The sequence below is a fragment of the Oncorhynchus nerka genome, linkage group LG12, assembly GCF_034236695.1.
Source record: "Oncorhynchus nerka isolate Pitt River linkage group LG12, Oner_Uvic_2.0, whole genome shotgun sequence".
Lineage (NCBI taxonomy): Eukaryota > Metazoa > Chordata > Actinopteri > Salmoniformes > Salmonidae > Oncorhynchus > Oncorhynchus nerka.
In genome coordinates, this window is record NC_088407.1 from 76,222,268 (window position 1) to 76,241,185 (window position 18,918).

General features: G+C 46.9%; 1 protein-coding gene across 1 annotated transcript in view; it reads right to left on the reverse strand.

Moving 5' to 3' along the window:
- The window catches only part of LOC115138832 (nesprin-3-like), a 77,661-nt gene extending 69,671 nt beyond the window's left edge, over positions 1 to 7,990 (reverse strand). Inside the window, exons 1-2 of the mRNA XM_065025801.1 lie at positions 7,721 to 7,990; positions 5,140 to 5,303 (exon numbers count right to left, since the gene is read on the reverse strand). Coding sequence (XP_064881873.1) covers positions 5,140 to 5,289 — 150 coding nt within the window. The 5' untranslated portion in view covers positions 5,290 to 5,303; positions 7,721 to 7,990. The remainder of the gene's footprint in view (positions 1 to 5,139; positions 5,304 to 7,720) is intronic.
- Positions 7,991 to 18,918: the final 10,928 nt, after the last annotated feature.

Genomic DNA, 18,918 nt, shown 5'->3' on the forward strand with positions numbered 1-18,918 from the left:
CAGAGAGACAGGGTGAGACCCAACCCTAACTAACTACTGACAGGCTCAGAGAGACAGGGTGACCCAACCCTAACTAACTATTGACAGGCTCAGAGAGACAGTGAGACCCAACCCTAACTAAGTACTGACACAGGCTCAGAGAGACAGGGTGAGACCCAACCCTAACTAACTACTGACAGGCTCAGAGACAGTGAGACCCAACCCTAACTAACTACTGACACAGGCTCAGAGAGACAGGGTGAGACCCAACCCTAACGAACTACTGCCAGGCTCAGAGAGACAGGGTGACCCAACCCTAACTAACTACTGACAGGCTCAGAGAGACAGGGTGACCCAACCCTAACTAACTACTGCCAGGCTCAGAGAGACAGTGAGACCCAACCCTAACTAACTACTGACACAGGCTCAGAGAGACAGGGTGAGACCCAACCCTAACTAACTACTGACACAGGCTCAGAGAGACAGTGAGACCCAACCCTAACTAAGTACTGACACAGGCTCAGAGAGACAGGGTGAGACCCAACCCTAACTAACTACTGACAGGCTCAGAGACAGTGAGACCCAACCCTAACTAACTACTGACACAGGCTCAGAGAGACAGGGTGAGACCCAACCCTAACTAACTACTGACAGGCTCAGAGAGACAGGGTGAGACCCAACCCTAACTAACTACTGACAGGCTCAGAGAGACAGGGTGACCCAACCCTAACTAACTATTGACAGGCTCAGAGAGACAGTGAGACCCAACCCTAACTAAGTACTGACACAGGCTCAGAGAGACAGGGTGAGACCCAACCCTAACTAACTACTGACAGGCTCAGAGACAGTGAGACCCAACCCTAACTAACTACTGACACAGGCTCAGAGAGACAGGGTGAGACCCAACCCTAACGAACTACTGCCAGGCTCAGAGAGACAGGGTGACCCAACCCTAACTAACTACTGACAGGCTCAGAGAGACAGGGTGACCCAACCCTAACTAACTACTGCCAGGCTCAGAGAGACAGTGAGACCCAACCCTAGCTAACTACTGCCAGGCTCAGAGAGACAGTGAGACCCAAGCCTAACTAAGTACTGGCAGGCTCAGAGAGACAGTGAGACCCAACCCTAACTAACTACTGACACAGGCTCAGAGAGACAGGGTGACCCAACCCTAACTAACTACTGACAGGCTCAGAGAGACAGGGTGACCCAACCCTAACTAACTACTGACAGGCTCAGAGAGACAGGGTGAGACCCAACCCTAACTAACTACTGACACAGGCTCAGAGAGACAGTGAGACCCAACCCTAACTAACTACTGACAGGCTCAGAGAGACAGTGAGACCCAAACCTAACTAACTACTGACACAGGCTCAGAGAGACAGTGAGACCCAACCCTAACTAAGTACTGACGGGCTCAGAGAAACAGTGAGACCCAACACTAACTAAGTACTGATAGGCTCAGAGAGACAGTGAGACCCAAACCTAACTAAGTACAGACACAGGCTCAGAGAGACAGGGTGAGACCCAACCCTAACTAACTACTGACAGGCTCAGAGAGACAGTGAGACCCAAACCTAACTAAGTACTGACACAGGCTCAGAGAGACAGGGTGAGACCCAACCCTAACTAACTACTGACAGGCTCAGAGAGACAGTGAGACCCAATCCTAACTAACTACTGACAGGCTCAGAGAGACAGTGAGACCCAATCCTAACTAACTACTGACACAGGCTCAGAGAGACAGTGAGACCCAACCCTAACTAACTACTGACAGGCTCAGAGACAGTGAGACCCAAACCTAACTAACTACTGACACAGGCTCAGAGAGACAGGGTGAGACCCAACCCTAACTAACTACTGACACAGGCTCAGAGAGACAGTGAGACCCAACCCTAACTAAGTACTGACACAGGCTCAGAGAGACAGGGTGAGACCCAACCCTAACTAAGTACTGACAGGCTCAGAGACAGTGAGACCCAGCCCTAACTAACTACTGACACAGGCTCAGAGAGACAGGGTGAGACCCAACCCTAACTAAATACTGACACAGGCTCAGAGAGACAGTGAGACCCAACCCTAACTAAGTACTGACACAGGCTCAGAGAGACAGTGAGACCCAACCCTAACTAAGTACTGACAGGCTCAGAGAGACAGTGAGACCCAACCCTAACTAACTACTGACACAGGCTCAGAGAGACAGGGTGAGACCCAACCCTAACTAACTACTGACACAGGCTCAGAGAGACAGTGAGACCCAACCCTAACTAAGTACTGACACAGGCTCAGAGAGACAGGGTGAGACACAACCCTAACTAACTACTGACAGGCTCAGAGACAGTGAGACCCAACCCTAACTAACTACTGACACAGGCTCAGAGAGACAGGGTGAGACCCAACCCTAACTAACTACTGACAGGCTCAGAGAGACAGGGTGAGACCCAACCTTAACTAACTACTGACAGGCTCAGAGAGACAGGGTGACCCAACCCTAACTAACTACTGACAGGCTCAGAGAGACAGTGAGACCCAACCCTAACTAAGTACTGACACAGGCTCAGAGAGACAGGGTGAGACCCAACCCTAACTAACTACTGACAGGCTCAGAGACAGTGAGACCCAACCCTAACTAACTACTGACACAGGCTCAGAGAGACAGGGTGAGACCCAACCCTAACAAACTACTGCCAGGCTCAGAGAGACAGGGTGACCCAACCCTAACTAACTACTGACAGGCTCAGAGAGACAGGGTGACCCAACCCTAACTAACTACTGCCAGGCTCAGAGAGACAGTGAGACCCAACCCTAGCTAACTACTGCCAGGCTCAGAGAGACAGTGAGACCCAAGCCTAACTAAGTACTGACAGGCTCAGAGAGACAGTGAGACCCAACCCTAACTAACTACTGACACAGGCTCAGAGAGACAGGGTGACCCAACCCTAACTAACTACTGACAGGCTCAGAGAGACAGGGTGACCCAACCCTAACTAACTACTGACAGGCTCAGAGAGACAGGGTGAGACCCAACCCTAACTAACTACTGACACAGGCTCAGAGAGACAGTGAGACCCAACCCTAACTAACTACTGACAGGCTCAGAGAGACAGTGAGACCCAAACCTAACTAACTACTGACACAGGCTCAGAGAGACAGTGAGACCCAACCCTAACTAAGTACTGACGGGCTCAGAGAAACAGTGAGACCCAACACTAACTAAGTACTGATAGGCTCAGAGAGACAGTGAGACCCAACCCTAACTAAGTACTGATAGGCTCAGAGAAACAGTGAGACCCAACCCTAACTAAGTACTGATAGGCTCAGAGAGACAGTGAGACCCAACCCTAACTAACTACTGACACAGGCTCAGAGAGACAGGGTGAGACCCAACCCTAACGAACTACTGACACAGGCTCGGAGAGACAGTGAGACCCAACCCTAACTAAGTACTGACAGGCTCAGAGAAACAGTGAGACCCAACCCTAACAAACTACTGACAGGCTCAGAGAGACAGTGAGACCCAACCCTAACTAACTACTGACACAGGCTCAGAGAGACAGTGAGACCCAACCCTAACTAACTACTGACACAGGCTCAGAGAGACAGTGAGACCCAACCCTAACTAACTACTGACACAGGCTCAGAGAGACAGGGTGAGACCCAACCCTAACTAAGTACTGACAGGCTCAGAGAAACAGTGAGACCCAACCCTAACTAACTACTGACACAGGCTCAGAGAGACAGGGTGAGACCCAACCCTAACTAACTACTGACACAGGCTCAGAGAGACAGTGAGACCCAACCCTAACTAACTACTGACACAGGCTCAGAGAGACAGTGAGACCCAACCCTAACTAACTGACTGACACAGGCTCAGAGAGACAGTGAGACCTAACCCTAACTAACTAACTTGACACACCCAACACTAACTAACTACTGACAGGCTCAGAGAGACAGTGAGACCCAACCCTAACTAAGTACTGACAGGCTCAGAGAGACAGTGAGACCCAACCCTAACTAACTACTGACAGGCTCAGAGAGACAGTGAGACCCAACCCTAACTAACTACTGACACAGGCTCAGAGAGACAGGGTGAGACCCAACCCTAACTAACTACTGACACAGGCTCAGAGAGACAGTGAGACCCAACCCTAACTAACTACTGACACAGGCTCAGAGAGACAGTGAGACCCAACCCTAACTAACTACTGACACAGGCTCAGAGAGACAGTGAGACCCAACACTAACTAACTACTGACAGGCTCAGAGAGACAGTGAGACCCAACCCTAACTAAGTACTGACAGGCTCAGAGAGACAGTGAGACCCAACCCTAACTAACTACTGACAGGCTCAGAGAGACAGTGAGACCCAACCCTAACTAACTACTGACAGGCTCAGAGAGACAGGGTGAGACCCAACTGTCAGTAGTAGTTAGTAGTGTCAGTAGTAGTTAGTAGCGTCAGTAGTAGTTAGTAGCGTCAGTAGTAGTTAGTAGTGCCAGAAGTAGTTAGTAGTGTCAGGAGTAGTTAGTAGTGTCAGGAGTAGTTAGTAGTGTCAGTAGTAGTTAGTAGTGTCAGGAGTAGTTAGTAGTGTCAGGAGTAGTTAGTAGTGTCAGGAGTAGTTAGTAGTGTCATAGTAGTTAGTAGTGTCAGGAGTAGTTAGTAGTGTCAGTGGTTGGTTGTGTCAGTGGTTGGTTGTGTCAGTGGTTGGTTGTGTCAGTGGTTGGTTGTGTCAGTGGTTGGTTGTGTCAGTGGTTGGTTGTGTCAGTGGTTGGTTGTGTCAGTGGTTAGTAGTGTCAGTGGTTGGTTGTGTCAGTGGTTAGTAGTGTCAGTGGTTGGTTGTGTCAGTGGTTGGTTGTGTCAGTGGTTGGTTGTGTCAGTGGTTGGTTGTGTCAGTGGTTAGTAGTGTCAGTGGTTGGTTGTGTCAGTGGTTGGTTGTGTCAGTGGTTAGTAGTGTCAGTGGTTGGTTGTGTCAGTGGTTAGTAGTGTCAGTGGTTGGTTGTGTCAGTGGTTGGTTGTGTCAGTGGTTAGTAGTGTCAGTGATTGGTTGTGTCAGTGGTTGGTTGTGTCAGTGGTTGGTTGTGTCAGTGGTTGGTTGTGTCAGTGGTTGGTTGTGTCAGTAGTTGGTTGTGTCAGTAGTTGTTCAGGGTTGGGTCTCACCTCTGTCTCTCTGAGTCTGGCCTCCAGGGCGGCCCGGGGGCCCAGGGTGTTGTCGTTGAGCCGGAGCCGCTCCTGGACGGCCTTCATCCAGGACATAGCTGCCTCCAGGCTCTCCCTAAACAGGATCTCCTGCTGCTCCTGATGAGTCATCTGGACACACCAGCCTGTGGAGGAGAGGAGAGACATTTAAACAGGCATTTGAAAAACAACAACAGCCACCCCGCCATGTGTTTTGGTAAAAAGATTAATAATGGGGCTAAAGAAATGTAACCACTCTCAAATTCTGCCTGTGGTGAAGTACAGAGAATATATGTGTGTGTGTGTGCAGAGTCCATTAGAAACAGAAAGCTTTTGTCAGATGATCAACTGGAGATAGACTACCACCAACAACACAGAAGTATAGAAGTGATACTGCTGCATGTCTTTTTTTCCTCATGTTGCAACCAACTGGCTCACAGCTGTAAATTATGGATGTTCAGAATAGGTATCAGTCAAAAGTTTGGACACACCTACTCATTCAAGGGTCTTTCTTTATTTTTACTACTTCTACATTATAAAATAATAGTGAAGACATCAAAACTATGAAATAACACATATGGAATCATGTAGTAACCAATAAAGTGTTAAATCAAAATATATTTTATATTTGAGATTCTTCAAAGTAGCCACCCTTTGCCTTGATGACAGCTTTGCACACTCTTGGCATTCTCTCAACCAGCTTCACGAGGTAGTCACCAAGAAGGCATAACAATTAACAGGTGTGCCTTGTTAAAAGTTAATTTGTGGAATTTCATTCCCTCTTAACGCATTTGAGCCACTCAGTTGTGCTGTGACAAGGTAGGGGTGGTATACAGACAGAAGATAGCTCTATTTGGTAAAATACCAAGTCCATATTATGGCAAGAACAGCTCAAATTAGCAAAGAGAAATGACAGACTTGGTCATTTACCAAATAGGGCTGTCTTCTGTATACCACCCCTACCTTGTCACAACACAACTGATTGGCTCATTAAAAATAAAATAAATTCCACAAATTAACACTTAACAAGGAACACCTGTTAACTGAAATGTATTCCAGGTGACGACCTCATGAAGCTGGTTGAGACAATGCCAAGAGTGTGCAAAGCTGTCATCAAGGCAAAGGGTGGCTACTTTGAAGAATCTCCCATATAAAATATATTTTGATTTGTTTAACACTTTTTTGGTTACTACATGATTGTATATGTGTTATTTCATTGTTTTTATGTCTTCATTACTTTTTTTACAATGTGGAAAATAGTACAAATAAAGAAAAACCCTTGAATGAGTTAGGTGTGTCCAAACTTTTGACTGGTGCTGTAGATACCTGAGTAAATCTACACATCACTAGCTAGATCTAGGCCTACTTCTCGGCTCCACGGTTTCTTCAGAGAAGACATAGCATTACTATACTTGGGAGGATCGCTCACACAGCCTACATAACACACCTGGTCTGATCAAAGAACACACCACAAAATGAATCATTGAAGGGTGTAATCAACATACTTCCGTCAGTGCTGCACTGTTGAATCCGGCTATGAAGGAATGAGGGTGGTGCATTAAAGCATACCTATGACCAATTAGCATACTGTGGAACGTGAACTTAAAATCTACCTACCCCACCCAACAATGACGTTGTCGTGTAATGAGGTGTTATCAATGTATTTGACATGATGGTCTGTATGATTGAAAAAGACAGTACTTTCAATGTTTATACTACTCTCCCAAGGTAAGAATATATAATAAAATAATAGAATAGAATGCATTGTAGAGCTAGTCATGATAATACAATGTTAGGAAGGAAAGAAGGGCGGTTTGAAGGGCACCGCAGGGAAGACACAAAATCGGGCAGAATGAGGAATTTTCCTGCATGACTCATTTTCCCCCACCACAAAATTCCCCATAATAAACCCCAAGTTCCTCTGTCTACAGCGAATCTTCTAATATTCTCTATGAATGCAGAATAACATGAACAAAACCATACAATAGTAATTAATGCGATATTTTAATGGATGAACTAAACTTACCGATGTCCCAAAACCAAGAATAATCAAGTCTAATAGACACACATAAAAAGTTTATTTTGAGAGTTTACCCGTAGGCTGCGCCCCTCCCCTCCTCGCGACATCTACTGTCTGACAGCTCGCGCTTCGTAAACGTAAATAAGCTCGCGACACGATTTCTTCAAGGCTCCATTGTATCAATCTCAAACGGGGTTATAAATATGTGTTGACTGAGACGAGCTGCATTGGACCGAAGAAGTCCAAATAACTTTTATGGAAATAGTAGAATAACGACTGAAGCAGAAATCTATTTCGGGACATTTGTAAACCTTTATAGCTATAACCAAAGAGGTTTGAAATTAAAACGTTTGATATTGGGTTATAACCTATAGAGGGATATACATACTATTCCTAGGCTAGGCCTACTGTAGTCGGACAAAGTGATTTTGTAACGATGGAGTCCATCATTTGTCATGCTCTTTTCTGTACAAATATCCATAACACAAACTGCCCTATCGATAACCAAAATAATAGTCGATATGAAATGAAGAACCGACTTACCGATACTTGTGCATCTGGTGAAAGTAGCAACTAGCGTGCCTGAACACAAATGAGCTGATATGTACTGTAAACTTATAACATACGCAGGAAGTACAGGCAGAGGCCTCTAGTATAGCTGCATTGGCTGGCGGGACAGATTTAGCCAGAGGAGAGCAGCAAATCCGCAACTGATAATCGTGGGGCGTGAGCGTCCTACATCAACAATTCAAACTGAAAGGCGTGCCCTGGAGAGTAGACATATTGGTCGCGTTCCTCTGCCCAGACGTTGTTGACGCCTGCCAGATTTTACAAAGCCTGGAGAGGTATTTTACGTATCAGCTAACCATATGTTATAGCAATCTGACAGTCAATAACGTAGCACGCAACCATTGGTTAATGCGTCATAGGGGAACGCGACCAGTGTGTGTGCGTGTGGCCTACTGTAAATCGTGTGATGAGTCGGTGTATAGTCTCTGAACAGTTGGAATTATTGCTAACACAATTGTCAGTTGAAAATAATTTCAAACAGCAACATTTAGCATGAAACAGGTGTAATCAATATTTTATTACCACCAAATTATACAATAAATACATTATTTTATTTTCATCATCACAATATCCACATGGAGTGATGCAGGAAAATATATTCCTTTACCGACTCCTCTATTCAAAATGGAATGGCAAAAGTAGTGTATGGCTTCACAAAACGTGTTCTGTAAACTGTTGTCTGGTGACGAAATAACCTGCAGCTGCATCTATTTAAAGTAACTTTCTGTCCACAGTTTGACACAAAACTACAGTTTACTGAAAGTAGTTGAATTCCAGTTATTCACCTGACTAATAAAGACTCAAGTGGTCAATTAACAATACTGTACATTTAAGAAGATATCAATGCTTCTATCCCAAATGGCATCCTATTCCCTACATAGTGCACTACTTTTCTACACCTTATCTCAAGCCATGTGCTGTTGTTGCTCTACAGTAGCTTGTTAAGGTATGAAGGCTGATGGCATAGGACACACCTTCATTCCACTAACCTTCATGAAGTGCCACAGTGGCACAAAATAATTGTTTTTAGATGCATATACATTGTAGGCCTACATTATTTTGTACAATGGCATGTAATCCATTCAATGTGACCATATTATATTATGTGAGGTATCAGAAAAAAAGAAAATGCATATCTATACATGATTTCTCAGCTTTACTTAATACATTAGGTTACGCATGAGCTTATAACTGAAGATGTTTCCCGTTTGAAATGCTCTACGTTGTTGTTGTGCTTTAAGAACTACACAGCTGTTTTAGCACCTCTGAGAAAGACCTTACCTGAACCACAAACCATTATTATATACTATATTACATACATTTCACATACATACAGTACCAGTCAAAAGTTTAGACACACCTAAACATTCAAGGGTTTTTCATTATTTTTACTATTTTCTATATAGTAGAGTAACACATATGGAACAATTTAGTAACCAAAAAAGTGTTGAACAAATCAAAATATATTTTATATTTGAGATTCTTCAAAGTAGCCATCCTTTGCCTTGATGGCAGCTTTGCACACTCTTGACCTTCTCTCAACCAGCTTAATGAGGTAGTCATGCATAACATTAACAGGTGTGCCTTGTTAAAGTTAATTTGTGGAAATTCTTTCCTTCTTAATGTGTTTGAGCCAATCAGTTGTATTGTGACAATGTAGGGGTGGTATACAGAATATAGCTCTATTTGGCAAAAGACCAAGTCCATATTATGGCAAGAACAGCTCAAATAAGCAAAGAGAAACGACAGTCCATCATTATTTTAAGACATGAAGGTCAGTCAATCTGGAAAATTTCAAGAACATTGAAAGTTTCTTCAAGTGCAGTCGCAAAAACCATCAAACGCTATGATGAAACTGGCTCTCATGACGACCACCACAGGAAAGGAAGACCCAGAGTTACCTCTGCTGTATAGGATATGTTCATTAGAATGAACTGCACATCAGATTGCAGCCCAAATAAACACTTCACAGAGTTCAAGTGACACATCTCAACATCAACAGTTCATAGGAGACTGCTTAAACCATCCTTCATGGTCGAATTGCTGCAAAGAAACCACTACTAAAGGTCACCAATAATAATAAGAGACTTGCTTATGCCAATAAACATGAGCAATGGGCATTAGACTGGTGGAAATCTGTCCTTTTGTCTGATGAGTCCAAATTTGAGATTTTTGGTACCAACCACCGTGTCTTTGTGAGACGCAGAGTAGGTGAATTGCTGATGTCCGCATGTGTAGTTCCCATCATGAAGCATAAAGGAGGAGGTTTGGGGGTGCTCTGCTGGTGACACTGTTGAATTCAAGAAACACTTAACCAGCATGGCTACCACAGCATTCTGCATCGATACGCCATTTCATCTGGTTTGCGCTTAGTGGCACTATAATTTGTTTTTCAACAGGACAATGACCCAAATCACACCTCCAGGCTGTGTAAGTGTCACACTCTGATCTGTTTCACCGGTCTTTGTGCTTGTCTCCACCCCCCTTCTGGTGTCGCCCATCACCCCATTATCCTTTGTATTTATCCCTGTGTTCTCTGTTTGTCTGTTGCCAGTTTGTCTTGTCAGGTCTTACCAGCGTGCTTTCCCGTCTTCCTTTTTCTGATGTTATGTTTCCTAGTTTTCCCGGTTCTGACTATTCTGCCTGCCCTGACCTTGAGTCTGCCTGCCGTACTGTACCTGCCTGACTTTGTCCTAATTATGAACCTCTGCCTGCCCTGACCCCGAGCCTGCCTGCCGTCCTGTACCTGCCTGACTCAGACCTGATCACCAATCCCTGCCTGTCCTGGACCTGCCCTTTTCCTGCCCCATGTTTACAATAAATCACCTGGGAACTGTACTATCTGCCTCCTGTGTCTACATCGGGGTCATATCCTGAGTCGTGATAGTACGACCTGGCCATGACTGACCCAGCAGACTCAGACCAATTCCACAATGCTGTCTCCCAGCAAGGAGCCGCCATTGGAAGACACGAGGAGTTACTGCAATGCCTTATGGAGGGACTCCATGGCAGAACGCCATGACCAGGCGTTCGATACATTGCTGGAGCAATTCTGCATATTCCCTACTAGGCAGCAGGCCACACCAGTAATCCCACAGACTCAGCAACCCCTCCAACAGCGGCGTTTCTTCCCAGCCTACCCCAGTGACCTGAGAACCCCGCTCACATCCTCCGGAGCGCTACGCTGGATAATCTGGAACCTGCTGTACCTCATACTCTAGCGTACCTCATAACGCTGATGTCCGGGAGGGAGGAGGAGTTTGTGGCGGAAGTACGGAAGGTGTTTGATTCTCCGTTGTCCGGGAGAGAAGCTGCTCGTAAGTTGCTCCAGCTACGTCAAGACTCCTGTAGTGTGGCAGACTACTCAGTGGATTTTCGCGCGTTGGTGGCTGAGAGTGCCTGGAATCCGGAAGCATTGTTCGACATGTTCCTTCACGGATTATCAGAGGTGATCAAAGATGAGCTCACAGCCTGGAAGCTGCCCATGGACCTTGACTCCCTCATAGCCTTGACCATCTGGATCGATGGGCGGCTACGAGAACGTAGGAGGAAGAGGGAATCTGTGCCCAGTCACTCTTGCTCGCCCTCGAATCCCGGAGACCACCGAAGTCTACATGTCCGAGTGAACCCGATGTCACCCGAGTTCTCTCGTGAATCACAGAGGGCTGCCGACTAGCCTCCTTCGGAGCCCATGCAACTGGGCTGGGCTAAATTGTCTCCGGCTGAGTGCATACACACACTTAACACCCAGAGCTGTCTATATTGTGGAGCTACGGGACATTTCTTAGCTACCTGCCCATTAAAAACCCACGCTCATCAAGTAGGTACGAGTACGCTGGTGAGCCGTACGGTGTGTTTCCCATCCTCCATTGCTCGTACATCTCTCCATGCTTCCCTGTTGTGGGGTGACCAGTCCAAATCTAACCAGGTTTTCATTGACTCTTGGGGTCGACGAGAGCTTTTTAGACGCTACCCTGGTGTTGGAGCTGGGAATCCCCACACAACCCCTCTCCATTCCCATGGACGTCAGAGCGTTGGAAGGGCACTCTATTGGCAGAGTTGCCCACATTACATTTCCCATTAACCAGAGAGTGTCGGAAAATTACAGTAAAAGTGTGCAGTTCCTGCCCATTGAATCCCCTCATGCACCCGTGTTTTTGGGATTCTCCTGGCTCCAGAGGCACAATCCTCTGATCGACTGGTTCTATCGTGGTTTGAGCCCGTTTTGCCATGCACATTGCCTGAAGTCGGCGCTGCCTGCCCCGGGAAGTCTTCCTGTGGCTTGGGAGAAGTCCTGAACCTCTCTCACCATTCCTGCGGAATACCAGGACCTCCAAGAGGTTTTCAGCAAGGCCCATGCCACCTCTCCTCTTCCGCATCGGCCATATGACTGCGCCATCGACCTTCTACCGACCTACTACACCTCCTCGGGGGCGACTTTATTCCCTGTTGGGACCGGAGACCAACGCAACTGTCACGACTTCCGAGAGGTTGGCTCTCCTGCCCGTTCGGTCGGTGCTTGGCGGTCGTCGTCACCGTCCTACTAGCCACTACCGATCCCTTTTCGTGTATCTGTTGGTTTTGTCTGATTGGTTTCACCTGTGTGTTGTTTAGTTTATTAGTGTCTGTATATATAGTAGGTTGTCCCGCCCTTGTTTTGTGCGGGATTGTTTATTTGTCATCTATGTCTGTCGGTGTATTCTTGTGTTCTTATTCTCCGGTTCGTCTTTTATCCTGTGTTTGTGTTGGATTGTTCACCCTGTGTGTATTGGGTTGACCGTGTTTCTTGTTCACCGGAGAATATACTTTCATATCGCTATCTGCTCTCTGCGCCTGATTCCACCCACCTTGATTAGACGTGACAGCAACGGAAAGGTATATTGAGGACTCTCTCACTGCTGGGTTTATGCGTCCCTCTTCCTCCCCCGGTGGCGCAGGGTTCTTCTTTGTGGAGAAGAAGGACAAGACCCTGCATCCGTGTATCGACTACCGGGGTCTCAATGACATTACGGTTAAAAACCATTAACTGCTACCACTCATCTCCTCAGCTTTCGAGCCTCTCCAGGGAGTAAACATCTTCTCTAAGTTGGGCCTTCGGAAAGCATACCAACATGTTTTAAGCAGACCACCATAGTCCCTGTGCCCAAGAAAGCAAAGGTAACCTGCCTAAATGACTATTGACCCGTAGCAGTCTAGTCTGTAGCCATGAAGTGCTTTTGAAAGGCTGGTCATGGCTCACATCAACACCATTATCCCAGAAACCCTAGACTCCAATTTGCATACCACCCTAACAGATCCACAGATGATGCAATCTCTATTGCACTCCACACTGTTCTTTCCCACCTGGACAAAAGGAACACCTATGTGAGAATGCTATTCATTGACTACATTGAACTGCTCAGCGTTCAACACCATAGTGCCCTCGAAGTTCATCACTAAGCTAAGGACCCTGGAACTAAACACCTCCCTCTAAGGATCCTGGAACTAAACACCTCCCTCTGCAACTGGTTCCTAGACTTCTTGACGTGCCGCCCCCAGGTGGTAAGGGTAGGCAACAACACATCCGCCATGCTGATCCTCAACACAGGGGCCCCAGGGGTGCGTGCTCAGTCCCCTCCTGTACTCCCTGTTCACTCATGACTGAACGACCAGACACGACTCCAACACCGTCGTTAAGTTTGCCGATGACACAACAGTGGTAGGCCTGATCACCGACAATGACAAGACAGCCTATAGGGAGGAGGTCAGAGACCTGACCGTGTGGTGCCAGGATAACAACCTCTACCTTAACGTGATCAAGACAAAGGAGGTGATTGTGAACTACAGGAAAAAGAGGACCGAGCACGCTCCCATTCTCATCGACGGGGCTGTAGTGGAGCAGGTTGAGAGCCTCAAGTTCCTTGGTGTCCACATCACCAAGCACACCAAGACAATAGTGAAGAGGGAACGACAAAACCTATTCCTCCTCAGGAGACTGAAAAGATTTGGCATGGATCCTCAGATCCTCAAAGGTTCTACAGCTGCACCATCGAGAGCATCCTGCCTAGTTGCATCAATGCCTGGTATGGCAACTGCTCGGCCTCAGACTGCAAGGCACTACAGAGGGCAGTGCGTATGGCCCAGTACATCACTGGGGCCAAGCTTCCTGCCATCCAGGACCTCTATACCAGACGGTGTCAGAGGAAGGCCCTAAAAATTGTCAAAGACTCCAGCCACCCTAGTCATAGACTGTTCTCTCTGCTACCACACGGCAAGCAAGAGGCTTCTAAACAGCTTCTACCCCCAAGCCATAAGACTCCTGAATATCTAATCAAATGGCTACCCAGACTATTTGCATTGCCCCCCCCCCTTTTACACCGCTTGCCATGTGTTATCATCTACCACTCTACGTACATATACATATTACCTCAAATACCTCGACAAACCGGTGCCCCCGCACATTGCCTCTGTACCGGTACCTCCCTGTATATAGTCTCACTATTGTTATTTTACTGCTGCTCTTTAATTACTTGTTACTTTATTTCTTATTCTTATTCATATTTTTTTTACTGCATTGTTGGTTAGGGGCTCGTAAGTAAGCATTTCACTGTAAGGTCTACACCTGTTGTATACGGCGCATGTGGCTAATACAATTTGATTTGATCTGATTTGGATACGGGAAGGGAATGAGTGGAAAACTATTTTAACACGGCTAGTGGGCACTACGAGAACCTGGTGATGCCTTTCGGACTGACCAACGTTCCCGCAGTGTTCCAGGCCCTGGTCAATGATGTGCTCCGAGACATGTTGAACGGATTTGTGTTTTTTTCCCCCTGTACGACCTCCTCATCTATTTCCGGTCAGCTCAAGAGCACATCCTCCATGTCCAACAGGTCCTCTAGCGTCTCCTGGAGAAGCAGCTGTCCATGAAGGTCGGAGAAGTGTGAGTTCCATCGCACCACCATCTCGCACCTAGGAATCGCTGCAGGGAGTGTTCAGATGGAACCTGACTAGTTGAGAGCGGTGGTGGTTTGGCCTCAACCCACACCCAGAGTGCAACTGCAGCCTTTCCTGGGGTTTGCCAATTACTATCGTCGTTTCATCTGGGGTTACAGCACCCTTGCTTCCCCCCTCTCTGCACTAATCTCTCCCAAGGTGCCGTTCATATGGTCTACAGCAGCTGACCGGGCATTCTCTGACCTCAAGCAGTGATTCCCTACAGCCGCCATCTTAATCCATCCGGACCCGTCCCGTCAGTTTGTGGTGGAAGTCGACACCTCGGACATTTGAGTGGGGGCTGTCCTCTCCCAACATTCTGCCGAGGATCAGAAGCAGCATCCCTGCACCTTCCTTTCCCATCGCCTTAACCCAGCCGAGAGGAACTATGACGAAGGAAATCGAGAATTTCTTGCTGTCAAGATGGCGTTGGAGGAGTGGAGGAACTGGTTAGAAGGGGCAGAACAACCATTTTTTATGTGGACGGACCATAAGAACCTGGAATATCTCCGCACCGCCAATTGTCTCAACTCCAGGCAGGCGACATGGGCCCTGTAATTCACTCGCTTCCATTTCACTATTTCCTACCACCCGGGGTCCAAGAATGTGAAGCCTGATGCGCTCTCACGTCTGTACAGCCCCTTTTACTACACCCTCGGACCCCGAGATCATTCTCTCTGCTTCCTGTCTAGCGGCTGCTATTTTCTGGGGAATCGAGAGTCTGGTCCGCAAGGCACAGTGTTCCCAGCTAACCGGATGTTTGTCCCGGACTCTGCCCGTGCTCCTGTTCTGGAATGGGTACATTCCTTGAGACTCACCTGTCATCCTGGCTCCCGTCGGACCAAGGACCGACAACGGTTTTGGTGGCCCACCATGGTTCCTGATGTCTCTGCATTCATTGCCGCCTGTAGTGTGTGTGCCTAGAACAAGACTCTGCGGCAAGCTCCGGCTGGCCTCCTTCAACCACTTCCTGTCCTTTACTGCACCTGGTCCCATATGTCCTTGGTCACGGGCCTCCCGCCGTCTGATGGCAACACCACCATCCTTACGGTGGTGGACCGGTTTTCCATTTTATTCTCCTTCCAAAGTTGCCCTCAGCTAAGGAGACGGCCCAGCTCATGGTGCAGCACGTCTTCCGGAACCATGGACTGCCGGTCGACATGATCTCAGATCGCGGTCCCCAGTTCTCGTGCCAGTTCTGGAAGGCGTTCTGCACCCTTATTAGGTCATCAGCCAGCCTGTCCTCTGGTTTTCATACCCAGTCCAACGGCCAGTTGGAGAGAGCCAATCAGGACCTGGAGACGACTCTTCGCTGCCTCGTCTCCACTAATCCCACCACCAGTCCCGCAAACTGTCCCCCCTATTTGATCAGCCCTTCCCCATCTCCAAGATCCTTAGCCCCTCTGCTGTTCATCTTCCTTTGACCCGTACCCTCAGTATACATCCCACTTTTCATGTGTCCAGAATTAAACCTATATCTCACAGCCCTATGTCTCCTGTTTCCTATTTTTCCCGGTTCTGACTATTCTGCCTGACCTGACCCAGAGCCTGCCTGCCATCCTGTACCTGCCTGACTCTGATCTAATTACGAACCTCTGCCTGACCTGACCCCGAGCCTGCCTGCCATCCTGTACCTGCCTGACTCTGATCTAATTACGAACCTCTGCCTGACCTGACCCCGAGCCTGCCTGCCATCCTGTACCTGCCTGACTCTGATCTAATTACGAACCTCTGCCTGACCTGACCTTGAGCCTGCCTGGCATCCTGTACCTGCCTGACTCTGATCTAATTACAAACCTCTGCCTGACCTGACCCCGAGCCTGCCTGGCATCCTGTACCTGCCTGACTCTGATCTAATTACAAACCTCTGCCTGCCCTGACCCCGAGCCTGCCTGCCGTCCTGTACCTGCCTGACTCAGACCTGATCACAAACCCCTGCCTGTCCTCGACCTGCCCTTTGTCTGCCCCGTGTTTATAATACATGATCTGAGAACTGTACTATCTGCCTCCTGTGTCTGCATCTGGGTCATATTCTGAGTCATGATAGTAAGGGCTATTTGACCAAGAAGGAGAGTGATGTAATGCTGCATCAGATGACCTGGCCTCCACAATCACCCGACCTCAACCCAATTGAGATTGTTTGGGATGAGTTGGACCGCAGAGTGAAGGCAGCCAACAAGTGCTCAGCATACAGTATGTGAGAACTCCTTCAAGTCTGTTGGAAAAGCATTCCAGGTGACTACCTCATGAAGCTGGACTTTGAAGAGTCTAAAATCTAAAATATATTTTGATATGTTTAACACTTTTTTTGATTACTACATGATTGTATATGTGTTATTTCATAGTTTTGATGTCTTCACTATTTTTCTACAACATAGAAAATAGTAAACATAAAGAAAAACCCTTGAATGAGTAGGTGTGTCCAAACTTTTGACTGGTACTGTATGTAGCAGACGCTCTAATCCAGAGCAATTTACTGTACAGTCATCGTGTGTGTCCCTAATGGCATCATGTTCTCTATTTACTGCCGTGCACTACATTTGACACACAACTATTATACTCCACCACCAGGCTGAACTGGTACTTGGTCAAATAGACCTGAATGCAAAGTTAACAACATTGTAGACATACTGTACATTTGTACAAAAGACTTCTGTGGACAAAATCGTTTTTAAACAACCGCTGATACGTACTTGCAGAGCAATCAATCACGCTGTGGAATACATTAAGAGGAATTCACAAAAGCTAGAGTGGGATGATGAAGAATATCTCTCTCTCTCTCTCGTCATCTGTGCCAAATATCCACATAGAACTCAGTCTCTGTCTCTCAGATGCTCGCCACCTCTTTCATCCTTCGTGAGTGAGTCACACTTACCTTAATATACATAGTAAGCACAGACCCATATATACTGAACAAAAATATAAATGCAACATGTAAAGTGTTGGTCCCATGTTTCATGAGCTGAAATAAAAGATCCCAGAAATATTCCATATGCACAAATATCATCCCTGTTTGTGAGCATTTATCCTTTGCCAAGTTGATTAAACAGCATGACACTTACATAGGTGCACCTTGTGCTGGGGACAATAAAAGGCCACTCTAAAATGTGCAGTTGTGTCACACAACACAATACCACAGATGTCTCAAGTTTTGAGGGACCGTTCAATTGTCATGCTAACTGCAAGAATGTCCAGAGCTGTTGCCAGAGAAATTCATGTTCATTTCTCTACCATAAGCCGCCTCCACCGTCGTTTTAGAGAATTTGGCAGTACGTCCAACTGGCCTCACAAACGCAGACCACGTGTAACCACGCCAGCCCAAGACCTCCACATCCAACTTCTTCATCTGAGACCAGCCACCCAGGCAGCTGATGGGACTGAGGAATATTTCTATCTGAAATAAAGCCTTTTTGTGGAGAAAAACTCTGGCTGGGCCTGGCTCCCCAGGGGGTGTGCCTATACCCTCCCAGGCCCACCCATGGCTGTGCCCCTGCCCAGTCATGTGAAATCCATAGATTAGGATATAAGAAATTAATTTCAATTGGTTGATTTCTGTAACTCAGTAAAATTATTGAAATTGTTGCATGTTGCATTTATATATTTTTTCAGTATAGATCAGTCTCATATAGGCCAGTGCCGCAGTCAAAAGTCCATATCCTAAATATTAGCCATTAGTACCAAATGTCCACGTAAACACCAACTGCAGCCTCTCTTGTCCTTGATGAGTGTGTTAAACACATTCATTTGATGAACATAGGATGCATCCCAAATGGCACCCTATTTCCTAGATAGTGCACTACAATTGACCAGGGCCAATACTGCGCCTAAACATTAGACCCTACGCTCCTAAACAGTAGACCCTACGCTCCTAAACATTAGACCCTACGCTCCTATACAGTAGACCCTACGCTCCTAAACATTAGACCCTACGCTCCTAAACAGTAGACCCTACGGTCCTAAACAGTAGATCCTAAGCTCCTATACAGTAGATCCTACGCTCCTAAACAGTAGATCCTAAGCTCCTATACAGTAGACCCTAAGCTCCTATACAGTAGATCCTACGCTCCTAAACAGTAGATCCTACGCTCCTAAACAGTAGACCCTACGCTCCTAAACATTAGACCCTACGCTCCTATACAGTAGATCCTACGCTCCTAAACAGTAGACCCTACGCTCCTAAACAGTAGATCCTAAGC